Genomic DNA, 21,388 nt, shown 5'->3' with positions numbered 1-21,388 from the left:
ATGATCTTGTGTGAACAAGATCACAATACTGGATTTTAAATGCAGTAAGGAAGTTCAATCTAAATTGGCTGTTCAGTTTGATTATTGAATATGTCAAATATTATTATTTACTGTATGTGGACCAATAATTAAAGCAGTAAAGACACATATTGTATGTCTGACGGCAGTTTTTGATTATGACAATTTTTTAGGCTTTGGAAGTGTGTTAAATGTGTGAGGATGTGTATACATCAACCTGTTACATGACACACAGGCATATAGTCTAAAGTTAAAACTGGTTTTGTCAATAGTTCAGAAAGAACCTACATACATTTCTTCACTGTAAAACATACCTTTATAATAACCTTTAGTAACATTAGCAAAAATTACAGTATTTAATGCATAAAATAAACTGCAGCGCAACCCATAACCTGCTGTTCTGAAGAACCTGCAAGCTCGGTTGCCTGCTTAGTGACATCACAGTAATTTCATCTATTAATCGTCATTATTAAATCGTGATTATAATATCAAGGGCAATAATCAACAATTAGGATTTTTGTCATAATCGTGCAGTCCTACTAGGTTGGCTATACATCTATATAACCTACATAGCATGCATTATTAAAGGGATAGTTTACCCAAAAATGAAAATTCTCTCATCATATTCAGCATGAGGGTGAGTAAATGAAAAGAGAATTTTCATTTTGTTTGAACTACCCCTTTAATTTCAAGACAAAGTAGGGCACAAAGTCTCAGTGCTTGTTTTGTGGAAAGAAAATCTCATTATAGTTAAATTTGTAACGTGAAAGCCAGAGTTTTTATGAATTTCCCACACAAGTCAAACTGAAAGCATTTCCTAAATTATAACTTGATTAGTCACTTAACACAATTTTAGCTTAAAATTATTTTATTGGGGGTCCCACCTGACGCCATGCAAAGGGCATACATGTGAGAGACAGCTCTGCAAACTTTGCTAATTTTTTAAAATTATTTTCATGATATAATCCGGTGAAATTCAATACACCCAGTTACACATTTGCTGTTTGAGGTAAACATGGCAAAGAAGTCAAAATCCTCGGGCTCTGGAGACATTAAAAGACACTTACGGGTTCAAGATGAAAGCCCAGACAGGCCTGTGAACCGGGGACTCGATTTGGATGGCGCGGCGGGAGAAATCCACCGTCAACTGTCCAACATGTCGGTGATGTTGACGAAGGTACTTGCGGACTTGGAGGATCTCGCTGTAATATGTCGATCGATTACGGCGATGGAAAAAAAATTCTCCGAGTTAGTCACAAGAGTGACAGATGTTGAGAGACGAATCGATTATTTGGAGTCATCAGAGAGGGATTTAGCCGCTAATCCGCCCACGACCAAAGTTGATTTGAAACGTGTTCTTGAAAAGCTTGAAGATTTTGAGAATAGAAGCCGCAGGAATAACGTTCAAATTGTGGGAATTCCTGAGCATGAGGAGGGCAGAGATATGGTGAAATTCCTAGATGAGCTTATCCCGAGTCTGCTCGACATAACAGGCCATAAACTGGCGGTCGATCGAGCTCACAGAGTCCCAGCTCACAGATCCGCTGAGGGAGAAAGGCCCCGATCGATTAGGGCCAGATTTTTGAGATCATCCGATAAAGATCTTGTGTTGCGCCAGGCGAGGAGCAAAGGAAAGCTTTCTTGAAAAAAAAAAAAGAAAAAAGAAAAAAAAAAAAAAATCACAATATTTTCTTGTTTCCGGACTTTGCGAACTAGACAAGAGTGAAACGCGATCGGTTCAAGGAATGCAAGAAACTCTTACATCAGCGGAAGATAACTTTTGCTCTGATGTTCCCAGCCAAACTGAGAATAAACACCAAGGACGGCTGCAAAGTATTTACATGTCCCAATCAGGCAATGTCTTTTATAGAAACAATGGGTGAGTAACCATTGGGTGTTTCTCTTGTGAGTGGATTGACTCATTGTACATACTCTGGCTTTCGGAGGAAGCTGGGCGCCATTTTTGTTTCTTTTTGCATTGGCTCCGCCGAGCGGCTGGAGTTTTTGTTTTGTTTTGTGGATTAACACTTTTCCTTAAAGAAACTTTTGCATTGACGGAAGATCACTTTTACAATGAAGTTCCCAGCCAGATTGAGAATAGACACTACGGATGACCGCAAAATATCTACATGCCCACACAAAGGATGTCTTTTATAAAGTTGACAAACTGTGTAAGTCATGGGATATACTTTTATGCGGCCTCCGAGTGAATTGGCTCTTGACCATCCGAGGAACCGGGATGCGTTGCGTTTCGTTTCCTTTTGTGCTGGTTCCACCTAGCAGTTGGAGCTTGTTTTGTTAAATAACACTACTTCAGTTATGGATGAATCTGTCAGTTCCTTGTGCTTATGCCTCCTGTTGGCTAGAGTATGATTTGTGGAGTATTTTCGTGGGACACTGGAATGGTTATGTCATCTGCTGCACTCATCAGCTGGCTCACTGAAGATTCGTTTGTCTGTCCAAGGAAACTGAATGGCTTTATATCAGCTGTGAAATTTGTGAAGGAACACACCTTCGAGACAGTTCTTTGAATGAGTCTACACGTTCTCTGTGTTTATTCTGCCTATTGGCTGGGGTTTGTTTTATAAAATATTTTATGTAATTTTGCCTTACAAATTTGTGAGGCAAAATTGAGCAATCCGATGGCAAAGATGTCGCGGGGGCTCTCGTAGGCGTACATGGGCTCTGAGTTTAGGGGGATTGACACCGGTTGGCGCTTTCGTGCACGGGGTTAATGCGCACGTTTTTCTTTTTTCTGTTTGTTTTGTTTGAGGAGAAGTTCGGGGTTTTATTGTTACATTAATGTTGAAATGTGGTCTTCATAATTTTGTTTTTGGCACACAATTTATTTTTTCTATTATATCAAAATGTCAAATGTTAATGAGTATACTATCTCTCTCTCCACGTGGAATGTGAATGGGTTGGGGCACCCCATAAAAAGGAAGGTTATTTCTTTTCTGAAACGTAAGAAATATGATAGTGTTTCTTCAAGAAACGCATCTTTCCCCGCAGGAAGCTGAAAAATTTGAGAAGATATGGGGTGGACATGTTTTCTTTAGTGCGGGCTCAAGTAAGAGCAAGGGAGTCATTATATTGGTAAATAAACATTTACAATTCAAATGTCTCAAACAGATTAAAGATAAATTAGGGAGAGTCATTATTGTTTTAGCAGAAATTCAGGGGCAAAGTCTGATTTTGGATAATATTTATGCACCTAACGCTGATGATCAGGGCTTTTTTTTATAGATCTTGAAGGGATGTTGCAAGCCGCTGGCACCCCTCCTGATATAATTTTGGGAGGAGACTTTAATCTATTGATGGACTCAGTCCTTGATCATAATGAAGCAAAAGTGTGTAAGCCCTCTAAAGCAACATTGATGCTTCACAGGATGTGTAAAAATCTTGGTCTTATTTGGAGACTTTTGAGCCCATCTGGTATGGACTATACATTTTTATTTATTTATTTTCCCCCCATCGGTCCATAAGATTTATTCTAGAATAGATTTTTTTTTATCCAAATCCCTCATTTCATCGGTTGTCGATTGCTCAATTGGAAACATTTTAGCTCGGATCACGCCCTGGTGAGTTTAGAGGTGTTGCCACATATAGAGAAAAATAAATCATATAGTTGCCGTTTTAATGTATCCCTTTTGCAAAATCCTGATTTCCAACAAATGTTAAAGACTGAAATCAATGTTTATATGGAGACCAACTGGTCCTCAGTATCCTCTGTGGGTGTGGCTTGGGAGGCACTTAAGGTGGTTCTTAGGGGCCGGATCATACAGTATGCCTCATTCATCAAAAAATCCAAAGCACGAGAACTCGTGGAGTTGGAAGGGAATATTAAAAGTGCAGAGGCAGAGCTGAAGCGCCGTATGTCATCTGATGGCCTCAGAGAATTGACCCGATTTAAATATAGATATACTATTTTGTCGCGCAAAGTGGAGTTTTGGTTATTCAGGGCAAGACAGTCATACTTTGAGTCAGGGGACAAAGCAGGGAAGCTTCTGGCTAGATATATAAAGCAGAGAGAGTCTCTTTCTACCATTCTGTGAAATTTTTACCTCGGCCATTGATATTAATAATGCCTTTAAAGAGTTCTATCTTGATCTTTATAGTTCCACGTCTTCATTTACTGATGAAGATATTAGAAACTTTGTGGAACCATTAGATCTTCCTAAACTGACGATTGAGCAAAAAAACTAGACTCTGAGATAACCTTGGAGGAGCTTGACGAGGTAATTAAGTCCCTACCTACTCCGGGGCCAGATGGTTTTGCCGCAGAATTTTTTAGATCCTATGCTACAGAACTGGCTCCACTTTTGTTAGAAGTTTATACTGAAACATTAAAGAATGGAAAGCTTCCTCCAACCATGACACAAGCCTGGATCAGTCTGATTCTTAAAAAGTACAAAGATCCAAGCAAGTGTAAAAGTTACCGTCCAATCTCCCTGATCCAACTAGATATAAAAATTGTCAAAAGTTTTGGCTAACCGATTAAGTAAGGTTATGACATCTCTTATACATATAGATCAGGTGGGGTTTATTCGGGGCAGCAGCTCTTCTGATAACATTAGGTGTCTCATCAATATCATGTGGTCAGTAGCGAATTATCAGTCTCCGGTCGCTGCCATCTCACTTGTCTCCGAAAAGGCGTTTGATATGGTAGAATGGGATTATCTTTTCAAGATTTTGGAAATGTATGGGTTCAGGAGTACATTTATTGGTTGGATTAAGTTACTTTATAGACACCCTGTAGCAGTGGTACAAACAAATGGATTAATTTCAGATTATTTTACTCTGAATAGGGGCACTCGGCAGGGTTGCCCTCTTTCCCCATTATTGTTCCGTCTTGCCCTGGAACCATTAGTAGCCGCGATAAGAAAGGAGGATGATTTTGCAGGGGTGGTGGCGGGAGGTGTGGCACATAAGCTTCTGCTTTACACAGATAATATTTTATTATTTGTCTCTGAACCTACTAGATCTATGCCTTGCCTCCACAGAATTATTAATTCCTTTTCCAAGTTCTCAGGATACAAAGTCAACTGGTCTAAATCCGAAGCTTTGGCGGACACCTTCCAGTGGCCCAAACAGGGCATTAAGTATTTGGGGATTTTATTCCCAGCAAATTTGTCTGATTTAGTTAGTTATTTTTGACCCTTTAATAAAGGTTTTCGAGCGATGTGGACAGGTGGCCTTCATTACATTTATCGATGATTGGGAAGGTTAATGCTATTAAAAATAAATTGTATTCCAAAATTCAACTACCTGCTACAGTCTCTCCCTGTAGATGTCCCCCTCTCTTATTTCAAGCAATTTGATAGCATAGCAAAGTCCTTCATTTGGAATGGTAAACGTCCCAGATTGCATTTTAATAAGTTACATAGGCCGATTGACAAAGGTGGGCTAGGCCTACCCAAGATTTTGCTTTATTACTATGCGTTCAGTCTCAGACATTTGGCCCATTGGTCACTTCCACCTGAGAGAGCCCCTCCCTGGTTTGTTATTGAACAGGCAGTTCTTGCCCCTATTTCACCATTACAAAGCATCTCTATCAAACTAATCAGAAAAGTTACACCCCATTATTTCGCATTTACACTCGGTATAGACTAAAGTGTCCAGATAGTTTAAATCGGACACTTATGCTCGAGGCAACATTTAAATATGGCAGAACCCAAGATTGTGTATTGGCAAGTCCCCTTTCTGCTGGCCGGAATGGATCGTGAGGGGGATTGCTACACTCGGTGACATATATGAGAGTGGAGTGTTGAGATTGTTTGAAAACTTGGTCCAACATTTTGGGATCCCCAGACCTCAGTTTTATAGGTATTTACAATTGCGCCACCTGCTTTGTACTATTTTGGGGAGTAGCACACACCCCCCTGAGGAGGCAGATGCTTTGGGAGAGGTGATTGCGGCTTTTGGAAAAGGTCATGAGGCATCAGTGTACTACTCCCTATTAATTCAGTGTCTGGGGAGAGTATGGGAGAAAGATTTCAACTTGGCATTGGAGGAAGGAATGTGGGCTAAGATTCTTAAAAACGTTAAGTCTGCATCTAGAGACGCAAGGGTGCGTCTTATACAATTCAAAATTTTGCATAGATTTTATTGGACCCCCTCTAGACTGTATAGGCTTGGTCTTAAAGACACACCCACCTGCTGGAGATGCCAGTCGGAGGATGGAGACATGGCCCATGTTTTCCGGTGGTGTTTCGAGATCCAGAAATTCTGGTCGAAGGTTCAGAATTTTTTGTGCGACGTGGTGGGCACTCGGGTTTCGTTTTGCCCCCGACTTTGTGTTCTGGGCGATGGGGCGGTCATCGATGTGGGGGATGGCCATTTAGAGAACTGGGTTCTGACCTGTGTGATGATCGCCAGGCAGGTTATTTTGAGGGGTTGGAGGTCAGCTGGTTCGCCCCCATATCCGGAGTGTTGCACGGGGATGGGGAGGGTGGCAGCTTATGAGGAAGTGTCATCGGGAAGACGGGGTGGCTTGGATATGTTTATACGGAAATGGGGCATGTATTTGGAGTTTTTGGAGGGCTCTCAGGTGGGGTGTGGAGAGAGTAGTGTAATATAGTTAGTATGATTATTATGTGTATGTATGTATATATATATATATATATATATATATATATATATATATATATATATATATGTGTGTGTGTCTATATGTATGTTTGTATATGTATGTATGTATGTATATATATATATATATATATATATATATATATATGTGTATATATGCATATATATATATATATATATGTATATATGCGTGTCTGTTTGATTTTTATTTCTATATATTTACTTATGTTTGACCACAGGGTTGTTTTTGGGGGGGGAGGCGGGGTTGGGGAGGGGGTGTTGTGGGGTTTAAATGTTGATATATATCTATGTTTTGCATTTCATTGTTATTGTATGATTTAATGAAAAAAATTAATTACAAAAAATCAATTTATTAGGCAAATACTTGATCATGGCTATATGTATGCAAAGTGTTTGTCTAAGTTTAAACTGCCTAAAAACACTGACCACCATTATATTACTATTATGTTACTTAATGGTACAATTATTGTATGGCCAGTAAAGACACACAACAGTTAGAAGTTCTCCCATTTATCAAAATGGAAAAAAGACCTTCGGTAAAAATGTATTCATAAAAAGGGCAATTTACAGTCTATAAACAGAACTGAATTATCACAGCCCAACAAGTGTAAAAGATTTTGTATACACTTGTGCAAATGTAAAGAAGCTCAGTTTAGCTACTGCGCTAAAGAGCTCTGAATTTGGGATTAAAATTCAAATTAAATTCAAATCAAATCACTTCGATTTGATTTTATTTGAATTTTGTGCTTATCCATTCCAAGGAATTACATCGATCTGTTATTATGGATTTATTTTTTAAGGAATTAAATTATGATTAAAGTGGTGATCCAAACTGGCAGAAAACCTTTTACATTCTTTCTGGTTTGTTGATAGAAACGGATCTGCATTTTCATTACATTAATTGTGAAATGCTAACATTTATTTGTGTTGAAAACAGTTATGAATAGTTCTGTTGTCACAATCAAAAGGCCACTGTGACGTGATGGCAAACAGTAAAAACTATGAGAGCATCACACACAGCAAAGATACATAAAAAAAAAATATATATATAATATATATATATATATATATATATATATATTTTTTATTATATATACACACATATATATATTTATATATATATATACACATATATATATATATATATATATATATATATATATATATTATATACACACACGCACGCACGCAGGTGGCCAAAAGTTTGGAATAATGTACAGATTTTGATTTTATGGAAAGAAATTGGTACTTTTATTCACCAAAGTGGCATTCAACTGATCACAATGTATAGTCAGGACATTAATAACATGAAAAATTACTATTAAAATGTAAAAAAAAAAAAAAAAAAAAATTTCAGAACTTCTTAAACTACTTCAAAGACTTCTCATCAAGAAGTCCTCCACGTGCAGTAGGGCTGCCCCCTAATAGTCGACCAAACGTTATTCGATGAGAAGAGTCTTGGTCAACCAAGTTTTGATTGGTCAGCTGGTTGTAGAAAAAAAAAAAACTCTACAGGAAAACCGAGTAACACCGGTATTACCGCTGGTTGGACACTAGGTGGTACTATGGCGTAATTTTCGTTAAGCAGGGTTAGGGTTAAGCCTACACAATAAAGCAAGTTCAAACTTTGAACTTTATTTATTTATTTATTTTAAATAAAAATTCAAATGAAACTGGAAAAATGTGTGTTGGAAAGATGGCTTTACAACAGTTGTGAAGGGCATCATCTCTCTGGCAAAGAACCTACTTTATCTGTGCATTCTCTACCGGTCGTTTATTTCTTTGTCTGGGAAAATACATCATGTGTGTGAATACATTTGTTTTGTGTGTGTATATTATATATATACACACTATATTGCCAAAAGTATTCGCTCACCCATCCAAATAATTGAATTCAGGTGTTCCAATCACTTCCATGGCCACAGGTGTATAAAATGAAGCACCTAGGCATGCAGACTGCTTCTACAAATATTTGTGAAAGAATGGGCCGCTCTCAGGAGCTCAGTGAATTCCAGCGTGGTACTGTGATAGGATGCCACCTGTGCAACAAGTCCAGTCGTGAAATTTCCTCGCTACTAAATATTCCACAGTCAACTGTCAGTGGTATTATAACAAAGTGGAAGTGATTGGGAATGACAGCAACTCAGCCACGAAGTGGTAGGCCACGTAAAATGACAGAGCGGGGTCAGCGGATGCTGAGGCGCATAGTACGCAGAGGTCGCCAACTTTCTGCAGAGTCAATCGCTACAGACCTCCAAAGTTCATGTGGCCTTCAGATTAGCTCAAGAACAGTGCATAGAGAGCTTCATGGAATGGGTTTCCATGGCCGAGCAGCTGCATCCAAGCCATACATCACCAAGTGCAATGCAAAGCGTTGGATGCAGTGGTGTAAACCACGCCGCCACTGGACTCTAGAGCAGTGGAGACGTGTTCTCTGGAGTGACAAATCACGCTTCTCCATCTGGCAATCTGATGGATGAGTCTGGGTTTGGCGGTTGCCAGGAGAACGGTACTTGTCTGATTGCATTGTGCCAACTGTGAAGTTTGGTGGAGGAGGGATTATGGTGTGGGGTTGTTTTTCAGGAGCTGGGCTTGGCCCCTTAGTTCCAGTGAAAGGAACTCTGAATGCTTCAGCATACCAAGAGATTTTGGACAATTCCATGCTCCCAACTTTGTGGGAACTGGGGATGGCCCCTTCCTGTTCCAACATGACTGCACACCAATGCACTAAGCAAGGTCCATAAAGAAATGGATGAGCGAGTTTGGTGTGGAAGAACTTGACTGGCCTGCACAGAGTCCTGACCTCAACCCGATAGAGCACCTTTGGGATGAATTTGAGCGAAGACTGTGAGCCAGGCCTTCTCGTCCAACATCAGTGTCTGACCTCACAAATGTGCTTCTGGAAGAATGGTCAAAAATTCCCATAAACACACTCCTAAACCTTGTGGAAAGCCTTCCCAGATAGTTGAAGCTGTTATAGCTGCAAAGGGTGGGCTGACATCATATTAAACCCTATGGATTAAGAATGGGATGTCACTTAAGTTCATATGCGTCTAAAGGCAGGTGAGCGAATACTTTTGGCAATATAGTGTATGTGTGTGTGTGTGTGTGTGTGTGTGTGTGTGTATATATTAGGGCTGCAACTAACGATTATTTTGATAATCGACTAATCTAACGATTATTAGAACGATTATTCGACTATTCGGCGATTATTTCAACGATTAATCATTAGCTCTAAACTGACTATTCAGCTTGTGCCCCGACTTAAAAGGTTGTATTAAACATGCTTGCTAACAATAAAGAGGAAAAAATCATCTTTTAAAAATACCTCTAAATGACATTCACTGAATTAAAGGGGAAAAAATACTTTTTATTATGTTTAATTCAGTAAAAATTTCACTACAAAAAAATCCTATTGTTATCAAGTGTATTTGTCTTTTTTTCCATTTAAAATTGTCTAAAAATCCTTAAAACAAGATACATTTACTTGAGAAGTAACATAAGATATTTAGACTTACTTTAAGGGAATGTATCTTAAATATAAGTGTATTTTGTATGCGTTTTTTTTTTCACTTGGTTATACTTCTGCGAGTGCAGTAAAGACAAAATATACTTATATTCAAGATCTATTCTCTAAAAGCATGTCTAAACATCTTATATGCTGCTTCTCAGGTGAATGCATCTTTTTTTATTTTTAGATATTTTAAAATATTTGTATTTTTACTATTATATTCAACATTCTCAGATAAAAAAAAAAAAATTTAAGAAAATATTCTGCAGTATAGCTGCTAAAATAAATGTCCGTTGTTTTAAAGGAGTTTTAGATATTTATATTGGAAAACAAGCCAAAACAAAAACTAATACAAAATTTATTTTTTTGCAGTGTATAATGGGGCGAAGACTACCCTCTCTCACCTTTTTGTTCACTTCAATCCATCTTTAACTCACAAAAAAATAAACTCTCTCTTATTAATAAAGCTGCATGTGGCAGCGGGGGCGTGGTCAAGCATCTCTCCGGAGAGAGAGAGAAAGCAGTAAGGGCACTTACACCCGAGCTAAATTATGTCTAACACCTGTCTCTAATTTCAGTGAGCACGGGAGAGCGGCTTAAAAAGAGCCGCACCGCCAGCAGTTGGGGAGAGAGACTGGCACAAGAAAGGCCACGGTGCTACAGAAGCTATTGTGATGTTTGTGTTATGAAGTTAAAGTGTTAAAGTAAATATTTGCATGTGAAACTGTAAGCAACAAGGTGGACAAATTAAACGCCTACCTGAACCGGGAAACCTCGCTTCTCGCCACCTCCTTTCCACTGAAAAGTGTTACACTGGTGCCGAAACCCAGGAAAAGTTTGGTTGAATATGGACGGAAGTCGCCCCGTAGAGTCCTCCCTGTTGGCGAAGATCCTCCAAGCCCTTGCTGGCCTACATCAGAACCACCACCAAACACTGCTTGAGCACCAGCAAGATCAAGATCGCCGGTTTGTGGAGCTCCTGCGCGCTCAAGCAGAGGACCGGCAGGCGATCCGGAGCCTCCTCAGCCAGGATGCGTCCCCAGCCGCGACCCCGGACACTCACACGCCGTTGCCCCCGCCTGTGTTACAGAAGATGGGGACGGCGGACGACCCCAAAGTGTTCCTGGATTTGTTTGAGCATACCACCGAGATCTGGGGCTGGCCACTCGGCCAGTGTTTCCGGCTTATTCCGCTGTTGTCCGGGGAAGCCCAGCTCGCAGCTCAACAACTGCCGGCGACGAGCCTCCTGGCTTACGGTGACTTGAAGAAAGCCATCCTACAACGGGTTGGTCGGGGTCCGGAAGAGAATCGTCAACTCTTCCAGAGCCTGAAGCTAGAGAACTCCGACTGCCCGTTTGCCTTCACCCAACGGCTCCGCGACGCCTGCCGAAGATGGCTGTTAGTGGGGGACTGCGGCGTCGACAGGATCATCGACCAGGTGGTACTGGAGCAATTAATACATCAACTGCCAAAAGGGACAGCGGAGTGGGTCCAGTGCCACCGTCCGGCGTCGCTGGAGAAAGCCGTCCGGGTTGCGGAGGACCACATGGCAGTGATCCTGAGGGTGGAAGAGCCCTCCTACTCTCTCTCCCCTCCCCCTGTGTTTTCCCCTGTCTCATCCCCCTCCCCTCTCTCCTCTTGTTCTGCTCTCTCCCCAGTGCCCGTTCCTGCCCCACGCAGGCAAGGAGGACTTCAGCCACCGAGACCAGCTCCCCGGGCGTGGGAGGCGACACCTCCCCCTACCCCGATGCCCCGCTGTTCTCCCTCTCAGGTGAAGGCGCCCGCCGATGCAAGTGCGGGTGTGGCACCTGGGCCAGCCTGCTGGAGGTGCGGGGACCCGGAACACTTCTGGGATCAGTACCCTCTGATGGAGCTGGGGATGGTGGTGCGGGTCTCTGACCTCCCGCAGGCTGCCCCCGACCGGGCCGGAGTGTACCGGATACCGGTAAATGTCAAAGGGGGTACTCACCAAGCGTTGGTGGACACCGGGTGTAATCAAACCACTATCCAACACTTGGTTCAACCCGAGGCTTTGGGCACAGCTAAAACGGTGAGGGTGAAGTGTGTGCACAGGGATATTCACAAGTATCCTGTGGTGACTCTGACGATTAAATTCCGGGGGCAAAAGCATAGAGTGGAGGCCACGGTTAGTTCCCACCTCACCCATCCGCTGATTTTGGGGATGGATTGGCCTGACTTTAGAGATTTATTGAAGGGAATTTGTGCGGATGGGTCCTGTACTAAATTAGAGAGATGTGCAATGTGCGATGCTCTGGCAGGGGAGCCGGGGCCATCCTTGACAGATCCACGTCATAATGACGAGAGAAGAGGAGAGGCTGCAGCCCCTCCCCTTCTCAGGGAATTCCCTGAGGGAGATTTCCCTTTGGAGCAGTCGCGTGACGAAACCCTCAAACACGCCTTCGACCAAGTGAAAGTCATCGATGTCCGGCTGGAGTTATAAATGAGCTGTTGTATAGAGTGACACAGGACGCTCAGACTAAAGAAGATACAACCCAACTTTTGATCCCACGGAGCCGTCGGGAAATGGTATTCCAGGCGGCTCATTATAATCCCATGGCGGGTCACTTAGGAGAAAGGAAAACACTGAACCGTCTAATAGCCCACTTCTATTGGCCGGGCATTGGCGGCGATGTACGCAGGTGGTGTGCGACATGCCGTGAATCCCAGCTGGTTAACCCACCGGCCACCCCAAATGCGCCATTGCGCCCTCTTCCGTTGATCGAGGTCCCCTTTGAAAGAATTGGAATGGACCTCATCGGGCCATTAGAACGGTCAGCACGCGGTTATCGCTTTGTATTGGTCCTAGTGGACTATGCAATGCGATATCCGGAAGCAGTGCCTCTTCGCAACATCTCAGCACGCAGTGTTGCGGAGGCACTCTTCAAAATAAATCTCCTGGGTGGGGATTCCGAAATAAATCCTCACCAATCAGGGCACAACGTTTATGTCACGGACCTTACGCGAGCTGTACGAATTGTTGAGTATTAAAATCAATTCGCACCAGCGTGTACCATCCTCAAACGGATGGCCTGGTGTAACGATTTAATAAAACCCTCAAAAACATGATTCGTAAGTTTGTGCACGACGATGCTAGAAATTGGGATAAATGGCTCGACCCCCTGTTATTTGCAGTACGAGAGGTCCCGCAAGCCTCCACTGGCTTCTCCCCATTTGAGCTGCTGTATGGGCGAAGCCCACGCGGTGTGCTTGATGTATTGCGAGAGGCCTGGGAGGAGGGACCTTCAAATAGTAAGAATCAAATTTAATAAGTTCTTGATCTTAGAGCAAAACTCCACACTTTGGGGCAACTAACACAGGAGAATTTGCTCCAAGCTCAAGAACGACAGCGCCGACTGTATGACAGGGGAACTCAGCTAAGGGAATTTGCACCGGGAGATAAAGTGCTTGTATTACTTCCCACATAGCTAAATTATGTCTAACACCTGTCTCTAATTTCAGTGAGCACGGGAGAGCGGCTTAAAAAGAGCCGCACCGCCAGCAGTTGGGGAGAGAGACTGGCACAAGTGGCAAGGACCCTTCGAGGTCACACGACGAGTGGGAGATCTCGATTATGAGGTTAAACGAACCAACAGAGGGGGCGCACGCCAAATATACCACCTCAACCTCCTGAAATTGTGGAGGGAGGCGGTCCCTGTGACATTGGCTACGGTGGTTCCCAAGAAGGCGGAGCTCGGACCAGAGGTGAGTTCAAAACATAAACAGTTCACCTCGGTCACTTGCGGAGACCACCTCTCACCGAGTCAACTCGCAGAGGTTGCCAGGTTACAGCAAGAGTTTGCGGATGTGTTCTCCCCTCTACTGGGGCGTACGAACCTCATTCACCACCACATCGAGACCGAGCCAGGGGTCGTGGTAAATAGCCGCCCCTACCGATTACCCGAACACAAAAAGAAAATAGTTCGGGAAGAATTGGATGCAATGCTTGATATGGGGGTAATAGAAGAATCACACAGCGATTGGTCCAGCCCAGTTGTTCTAGTGCCTAAGAGCGACGGGTCTGTACGGTTCTGTGTGGATTATAGAAAAAAGTCAACGCGGTGTCTAAATCTGATGCGTATCCAATGCCTCGCGTTGATGAGTGGCTCGATCGGTTGGGCACTGCTCGATTTTATTCGACATTGGATTTGACAAAGGGTTATTGGCAGATGCCCTTGACAAATTTCCCGTGAAAAAAAAAAGCCTTCACTACACCGTTTGGATTACACCAGTTTGTGACACTTCCGTTCGGTTTGTTTGGAGCCCCGGCTACATTTCAGCGTCTCATGGACCGAATCCTCAGACCGCATTCAGCTTATGCCGCTGCCTATTTAGATGACATCATCATCTACAGCAATGATTGGCAGCAGCACATGCAACATCTGAGGGCGGTTCTGATATCGCTGCACCGAGCGGGACTCACAGCAAACCCAAAGAAGTGCGCGATTGGGTGGGTGGAGGTACAGTATCTGGGGTTCTAATTAGGCCACAGGCAGGTGCGTCCCCAAATCGATTGCGACCTGCCCGAGGCCCAAGACCAAAAAGGGGGTGAGGCAGTTCCTGGGGCTTATAGAAGGTTCGTGCCTAATTATTCGGATGTCACCAGCCCGCTGACTGATCTCACTAAAAAGGGAGCTCCAGACCCGGTCCAGTGGACGGAGCAGTGTCAGCGGGCGTTCACGCAAGTTAAAGCCGCACTTTGCGGGGGGCCGCATTTACATTCACCTGGCTTTTCTCCCCCTTTTGTTTTACAGACAGATGCTTCAGACAGAGGGCTGGGTGCTGTGTGTGTGTGCGTGCGTGCGCGCATAACTGCCATGAGCCTTCCATCCATGGAGTCTGTCAGTTTCTTGATCTGTTCACTACTGTTCGCTTTCGCTGAAGCAGCAACCACAGCCTCCCAAATGCTGTTAAAGAGGTGTATTGTCTTCCCTCACTGTAAATGTCACATTTGAGAAGGGCCCACAAGTTCTCAATAGGATTTAAGTCAGGTGAGGAAGGGGGCCAAGTCAATATTTGGGAATCTTTGAGGCCCTTGCTGGCTAGCCAAGCAGTGGAGTACTTGGATGCATGTGATGGAGCATTGTCCTGCATAAAGATCATGGCCTTCTTGAATGCTGAGGACTTCTTCCTGTACCACTGCTTGAAGAAAGTACTTTCCAGAAACTGGCAGTATGTTTGGGAGTTGAGTTTCAGTCCATCTTCAACTCGAAAAGGTCCAGCTACCTCATCCTTAATGATAGCAGCCCATTCCAGTACCCCTCCTCCACCTTGCTGGCACCTGACTCGAAGTAGTGCCCTGCGTCCATTAGTGATCCAGCCACGGGCCCATCCATCTGGTCCATCAAGAGTCACTAATTTCATCTGTCCATAAAACCTTTGAAAAATCTGTCTTAAGGTATTTCTTTGCCCAATCTTGACACTTCAACTTGTGAATCTTATTCAGTGGTGGTCATGTTTCAGCTTTCTTGACCTTGGCCATGTCTCTGAGCACTTGACCTTGTACTTCTGGACACTCCAGGAAGGTTGCATTTCTGGAATATGGTGGCACTGGAGGATAATGGGTTCCTGGTAGCACCACGTTTAATTCTTCAAGTCTTTTGCAGATAATTTGTGCCTTTTCTTCTCCATGCGTTTTTGCGCCCCAGTCGACTTTTTGCCAAAAAATGTTTGATTGTCCAGTGGTCATGCCTCAATAGTTTAGCTATTTCAAGAGTGTTGCATTTGTCTGAAAGGCATTTTACAATTTTTGACTTTTCAGTGTCAGATAAATCTCTTTTTTGGCCCATTTTACCTGAGGTAATGAAACTGCCTAATAATTATGCACACCTTGATATATGGTGTTAGTCACTTTCGCCACACCCTCCCTCATTACACAAATACATACCACCTGAAAATGATTGAATCCAATAAGCATTCAAGTTTATATGGTTTAGAGTTGGAAAATGTGCATGGAAATAATAAGATCAGAATACTCACTTGCCTAATAATTGTTCACGCAGTGTGTGTTATATATATATATATATATATATATATATATATCACACACACACACACACACACACACACACACACACACACACACACACACACACACACACACACACACACTTCAAATGAAATTGATTACTCAAGGATAAGGTGTTGGGCCTGTCTAAATTTGATCAAAAATGACTTTTTTCAAATAGTGATAGTGCTGTTTTTTACATCAGTAATGTCCTGACTATGCATTGTGATCAGTTGAATGCCACTTTGGTGAATTAAAGTACCAATTTCCTTCCGAAACAGAAAAATTGTACTGTACATAACTGTACATTATTCCAAACTTTTGGCCGCCAGTGTATACATATCTCCAAAACTGCTCTGGTGAAAAATTATTAGTATCTATGGTTTAAAAGTGGTTCAAAAGTGGATTTGTTGTAGCACAAATCACTAATTATTAAAGAGCCCATATTATGCTCATTTACAGGTTGATAATTTTATTTTGGGGGTCTACTAGAATAGGTTTACATGCTTTAATGTTCAAAAAACACATTATTTTTATTAATACTGTACATTGCTGCAGCACCTCTTTTCACACTCTATCTGAAACGCTCTGTTGTAGCTCCTGTCTCTTTAAAGCACCCCTTTCCAAAAAGCCCAGTATGCTCTGATTGGTCAGCTGGCCCAGTCTGTTGTACTTGGTCAACTGCTTAGAGCATGTGTCAAATGTAACGCCCCTTACCATAACCGAGTTTCAGCTCCCGTGCATTAGGCGGGCATTATGCAAATTTGTTACATAGTGACATAGCTATGTCACTGAAGTAATAGCTGGACTGCAAACCCAGCATTTTAGGCAGTTCAGGAGCACTGTACTCTGTGGGAGAGAGTAACTCCCTTTGGCGTGGACTATGTGCTTTGTAACTTTGCAGACCTTTTACATGCACAAAGCTATATTACACACTAAAGGAAAGGTAAAATCCCAAAAAGCATAATAGCGCCTCTTTAAGCAACCGCATGAAGACGCGGTGGCATTAAGGTTAAACTGTATTGCGGTGATAAGTGGAATTGTGACCAGCATAAATCTGATTTAAATTGGGATCTTCACAGAATAGCCTGGGATGAGTGACTGATGAAAGACTGAGAGTGCGCATGTTGAAGGGAGTGAAGCTGAAAGTGCTCGTGATCGCTTAAACAGTCTCTATTGCTCCACAAACTGTCTGCTTGACTCACAAACTGTACTGTATACTGATTTGTATTTGCATATTTATTTGTTGTTTCATTCGCTGTCATATCCGTTTGCAGTATCTTTGTCCACTCTGTGCTCTTAACTGTGCAGCGAGTCAGAATTACTACCATAATAATGACTTAAAAATGGGCACTTTTCATACACGTTTAATTACTAACTTTTTTTTTTTACTATCTGGCATATTCAACCTAATTACATGTCTGAAAGTTTAAATATGCAAATGCTTAGAATTGCCAACAACTCACCCTCCAGAGCCACACTGTCATGCATCAAGGGCTGAGAAAGCACTTATTCATAACAGTGTATGTGTGATTCCCTAAATGCTGCCAAAAAATCTGCCCTGAATCTAGGCACGATCGGCCGATCAGAGATTTAAGATGAAGATCGGCCAATTTAGATTACCTCTCCAGATTGAAAGGATGCATGGGGCACTTGATCAAAATGCCTCACCGAAATTCATAGTTGTCAAGTTCCTCAGCAACAGAACAAGGGAAAGTGCAAGAACTACACAGCAGGAACAAAACTACTAAAAAAAATAAAATAAAATAAATATAGAGCAAGAGTAAGTTTCAAACCCTCTTTCTGACTAAAACAGGATGAGCGTTTTACTAGGATGGTAAGACGGAACCACAATAGACATTGAGGAGAACATCCCCCCTAACAATCAGGTATGGCCAAATTGCAGTGGGCCTACCATTTGTGTACCTCAGCAGAAATCCAGATTTGTCAGACCAGGCAATGTTTTTCCAACCAGTTTTGGTGAGCCTGTGCCCACTCCAGTCTCAGTTTCCTGCTCTTAGCTGACAGTAGTGGTCTGCTGCTGTAGCCCATCCGCCTCAATGTTCGACATGTTGTATGTTCAAAAACGCTTTTCTGGATAGATCTGTTGTAACCTGTGGTTATTTGGGTTGTCACCTTCCAATCAGCTTGGACCAGTCTGGCCATTCTCCTCTGACCTCGGTTATTAACAAGCAGTTTTCATCCACAGAACTGCCACTCACTGGATGTTTTTTGTTTTTGGCAGCATTATCTTTACACTCTAGAGACTGTTGTGCGTGAAAATCCCAGGAGATCAGCAGTTACAGAAATACTCAAACCAGCCCATCTGGCACCAAAAATCATGCCACGGTCAAAAACACTGAGATCAAATTTTTTCCCCATTCTGATGGTTGATGTTAACATTAACTGAAGCTCCTGACCCATATCTGCATGTTATTTTTGCATTACACTGCTGCCACATGATTGGCTGATTAGATAATCACATAACTAAGCAGATGTACAGGTGTACCTAATAAAGTGGTAGGCGAGTGTATTTTTGAAAACTTTTATGAAATTAATAATAATGAAGTTGTGTACACATGTATTCAAGGTGCAAGGAAACTATTTTTAATATCTTTCTCGATGGTTGCACTACATGACATTTTTTTAAGTCATTAAATAATTGTATTGTACAAAATGCTATAAATGTTTTCAAACAATTTGTAAAACCAACATGAACTCAAAAATTACATGTCTACGAAATTGGCACATGTCCGTGTCTTTTTAGGTTTGTTGTAACTACAGCCACCAAATCTGTCTCAATGTAAAGAATGAAGAATGAACACCAACCTGTTTGTTCGTCAGTGTGTTCGGTTTTAATTCTGCATGCTTCTGGATAAGCCATATCTTCACTCTCCTCTTTAATAAACATCTTTACAACAGTGTCACACAGATTTCACTTGTTTCCTGGAGTTTTACAATTCTCACGCCGAAAATAAACACTGGAAATCAAACTTGTGAAATCACTGAAGCAATAAAACAGATGAAATGCACGCTTTTATACTCATTCTGCTTAGGGAATGTTCTTCCTCTTGTCTATTGGTGGCGATCACAAACTAATATTGCGCATTATCGCCATCTACTGAAAGCATGCGCCAGAGGCAAATAAATAAAAACTTTGTAACAACACATTCATACAACATTGATGGCACATAAGGACATCACAATACACCATCTGTCACCAGCATTACCACAATATTTAGGAATCCTCACAGTTTCTATATAAGGGTCTAGACATTTTCTCTAAGGATGCAATATGGACACATCTTTCAAGTTAATTCCCCCAAAATTGCAATCTCGGAGAAAGGATCAGTTTTGAACATTTTCCTTTGATTATTCACCATAAACATGGCTGTGGACTGTGCTGTGTTCACTTTATCAGTTTAAGACACTTCCCCTTTATTTATTTATTGAAATAAATTACACATAGAAGTCTTATATTTAAGAGAAGTACCAATAACAGTTTATAACAAAGTGAACTTTAATTCATATAATGAATATTATATAATTTAGTGCTTAAAGGGATAGTTCACCTAAAAGTGAAAATTCTCTCATGATTAACTCACACTTGCCTACCAGAGATGCACAATGAAGTTGTATGTGTGCTCATGATGGGTAATGTAGTTCTAGAGAGTATGAGCCATGCTTATCAGTGATGTGCAGAGCACAACAAGTCTTCTTTTAGCCCACCCTGAGATTTATGTTGTAAAAATGGTCAAATATTGCTAGTAAAATAATGTAAATCTGAACACTTCAGTGGAATCCAGTTGTAGTCATCGTTTGCAGCGGTTGATTGTTTTGCACTAAAGCTTACATGAGCAGCCCTCATACACTTTGCCATTGTCATGACAGTCACATCAAGAGTTAAGAGATGTGTCCTCAAAAGGCAGTATTTTGTCAAAAATTTAACATTTGGGTAAGTGAAACTATGATTCTCACGATTGATTCATGTAGGCTGCATTTGTAAACACACATTTTCATGGTATAATGTAGCACAGGAATAAGCCCAGAGAAGTCTTTCCTTGGCCACAGCATGATTATACAGTTACATACAACATGGAATGATCACTGACTGTTTGTGCATCTGAATTGCTTTGTTTTAAAGCTGCTTGTAACTACTTCTCTTGGATCAGTTTACATCCGAACTAAAAAAAAAAAAAAAAAAGTGTTAAAGCATTTAACATTCAAAAAAATCAGTAAATGTGTTTAGGCAGAGGGATTATAAGGCCATACAGTGGCCACGACATGATATACAGGGTGAAATACTCACCCGTTGTACAAAGGTGCTCAGAGGCAGCAGATGTCCTAACCCCACCCCTGTCCTAATCATAACCATATGGAGCCTCTAAGGTGTGGCACAGTGGTTGGGAAACACTGATTTAGTCCAATGTCAATGAATCTTTAATGTGAGTCAAATCTACATATTTAGTTAATGGTTAATAATATTTGCAGCACCATGTTCAACAAATGCATCAATAACAATTACAAGCTTTCCGTGCACTTAAAAAAATAATAAAATAAAAAATACAAACAACTGGGAAAAAGGCACAAATTGGGTGCTCTGGATTAATTGGCACACCATTTTAAAGCACCTATCCCAACCAGCCACCCACCTCCACATTTTGCTTGCACTCTCAGGTCACATGAACTTATGTACACATTCACAAATCCAGATGGGATTTTGCCTCCTCTTTTGAGTAAACTACCATGTGCCACTGCTCTGACTGGCATTTAATTTTTATGACAAACTGATCCCCCAACAATGATTTGTTAACAGTAAGACAAGGGACGTGTATTAAGAAAGTTTATAGGAATAATTTTGCTTTCATGTTGACTTCAAACCATTGTTTGCAGAAATCTTTTAAGAAATTTGCATTATCTTTCACTTTGAAAGTGGCCCAATGAGTAAAGAACTGGTCTTCCTCATACACTATGTGGCTTGCCATAAATTGAGACTTGCTGACATTTTTTGTTTAAATGTGCATGTTGAAGTTATTCAAGTTCCCTTATTTTGAGTTTGCATGAAATGAAACTTCAGGTTACCCTGTGATTAGATAGTGGTAGACTGATATCATGTTTTGCAATGGTTGACTCGATCTGGTAGATACAGTGCATCCGGAAAGTATTCACAGCGCTTCACTTTTTCCACATTTTGTTATGTTACAGCCTTATTCCAAAATGGATTA

General features: G+C 41.6%; 1 protein-coding gene and 1 pseudogene across 8 annotated transcripts in view; one reads left to right on the top strand and one right to left on the bottom strand.

Moving 5' to 3' along the window:
- The window catches only part of LOC127450336 (gastrula zinc finger protein XlCGF57.1-like), a 279,453-nt gene that overhangs the window by 44,513 nt on the left and 213,552 nt on the right, over window positions 1–21,388 (bottom strand). For 3 of the 8 annotated variants that reach the window (XM_051714374.1, XM_051714378.1, XM_051714376.1), the window contains exon 1: window positions 18,993–19,230. The exons of 4 other annotated variants lie outside the window; for them this stretch is intronic. In XM_051714374.1, coding sequence (XP_051570334.1) covers window positions 18,993–19,074 — 82 coding nt within the window. In that variant the 5' untranslated portion in view covers window positions 19,075–19,230. Of the gene's footprint in view, window positions 1–18,992; window positions 19,231–21,388 lie in introns of those variants that run through there. One more of the 8 variants, XM_051714384.1, reaches the window with a different exon arrangement.
- LOC127450580 (galectin-3-binding protein A-like) overlaps window positions 20,448–21,388 on the top strand; it is a 40,837-nt pseudogene continuing 39,896 nt past the window's right edge.

Source organism: Myxocyprinus asiaticus, chromosome 13 (genome assembly GCF_019703515.2).
Source record: "Myxocyprinus asiaticus isolate MX2 ecotype Aquarium Trade chromosome 13, UBuf_Myxa_2, whole genome shotgun sequence".
Classification (NCBI taxonomy): domain Eukaryota; kingdom Metazoa; phylum Chordata; class Actinopteri; order Cypriniformes; family Catostomidae; genus Myxocyprinus; species Myxocyprinus asiaticus.
This window is presented reverse-complemented; position numbering and strand designations above follow the sequence as displayed.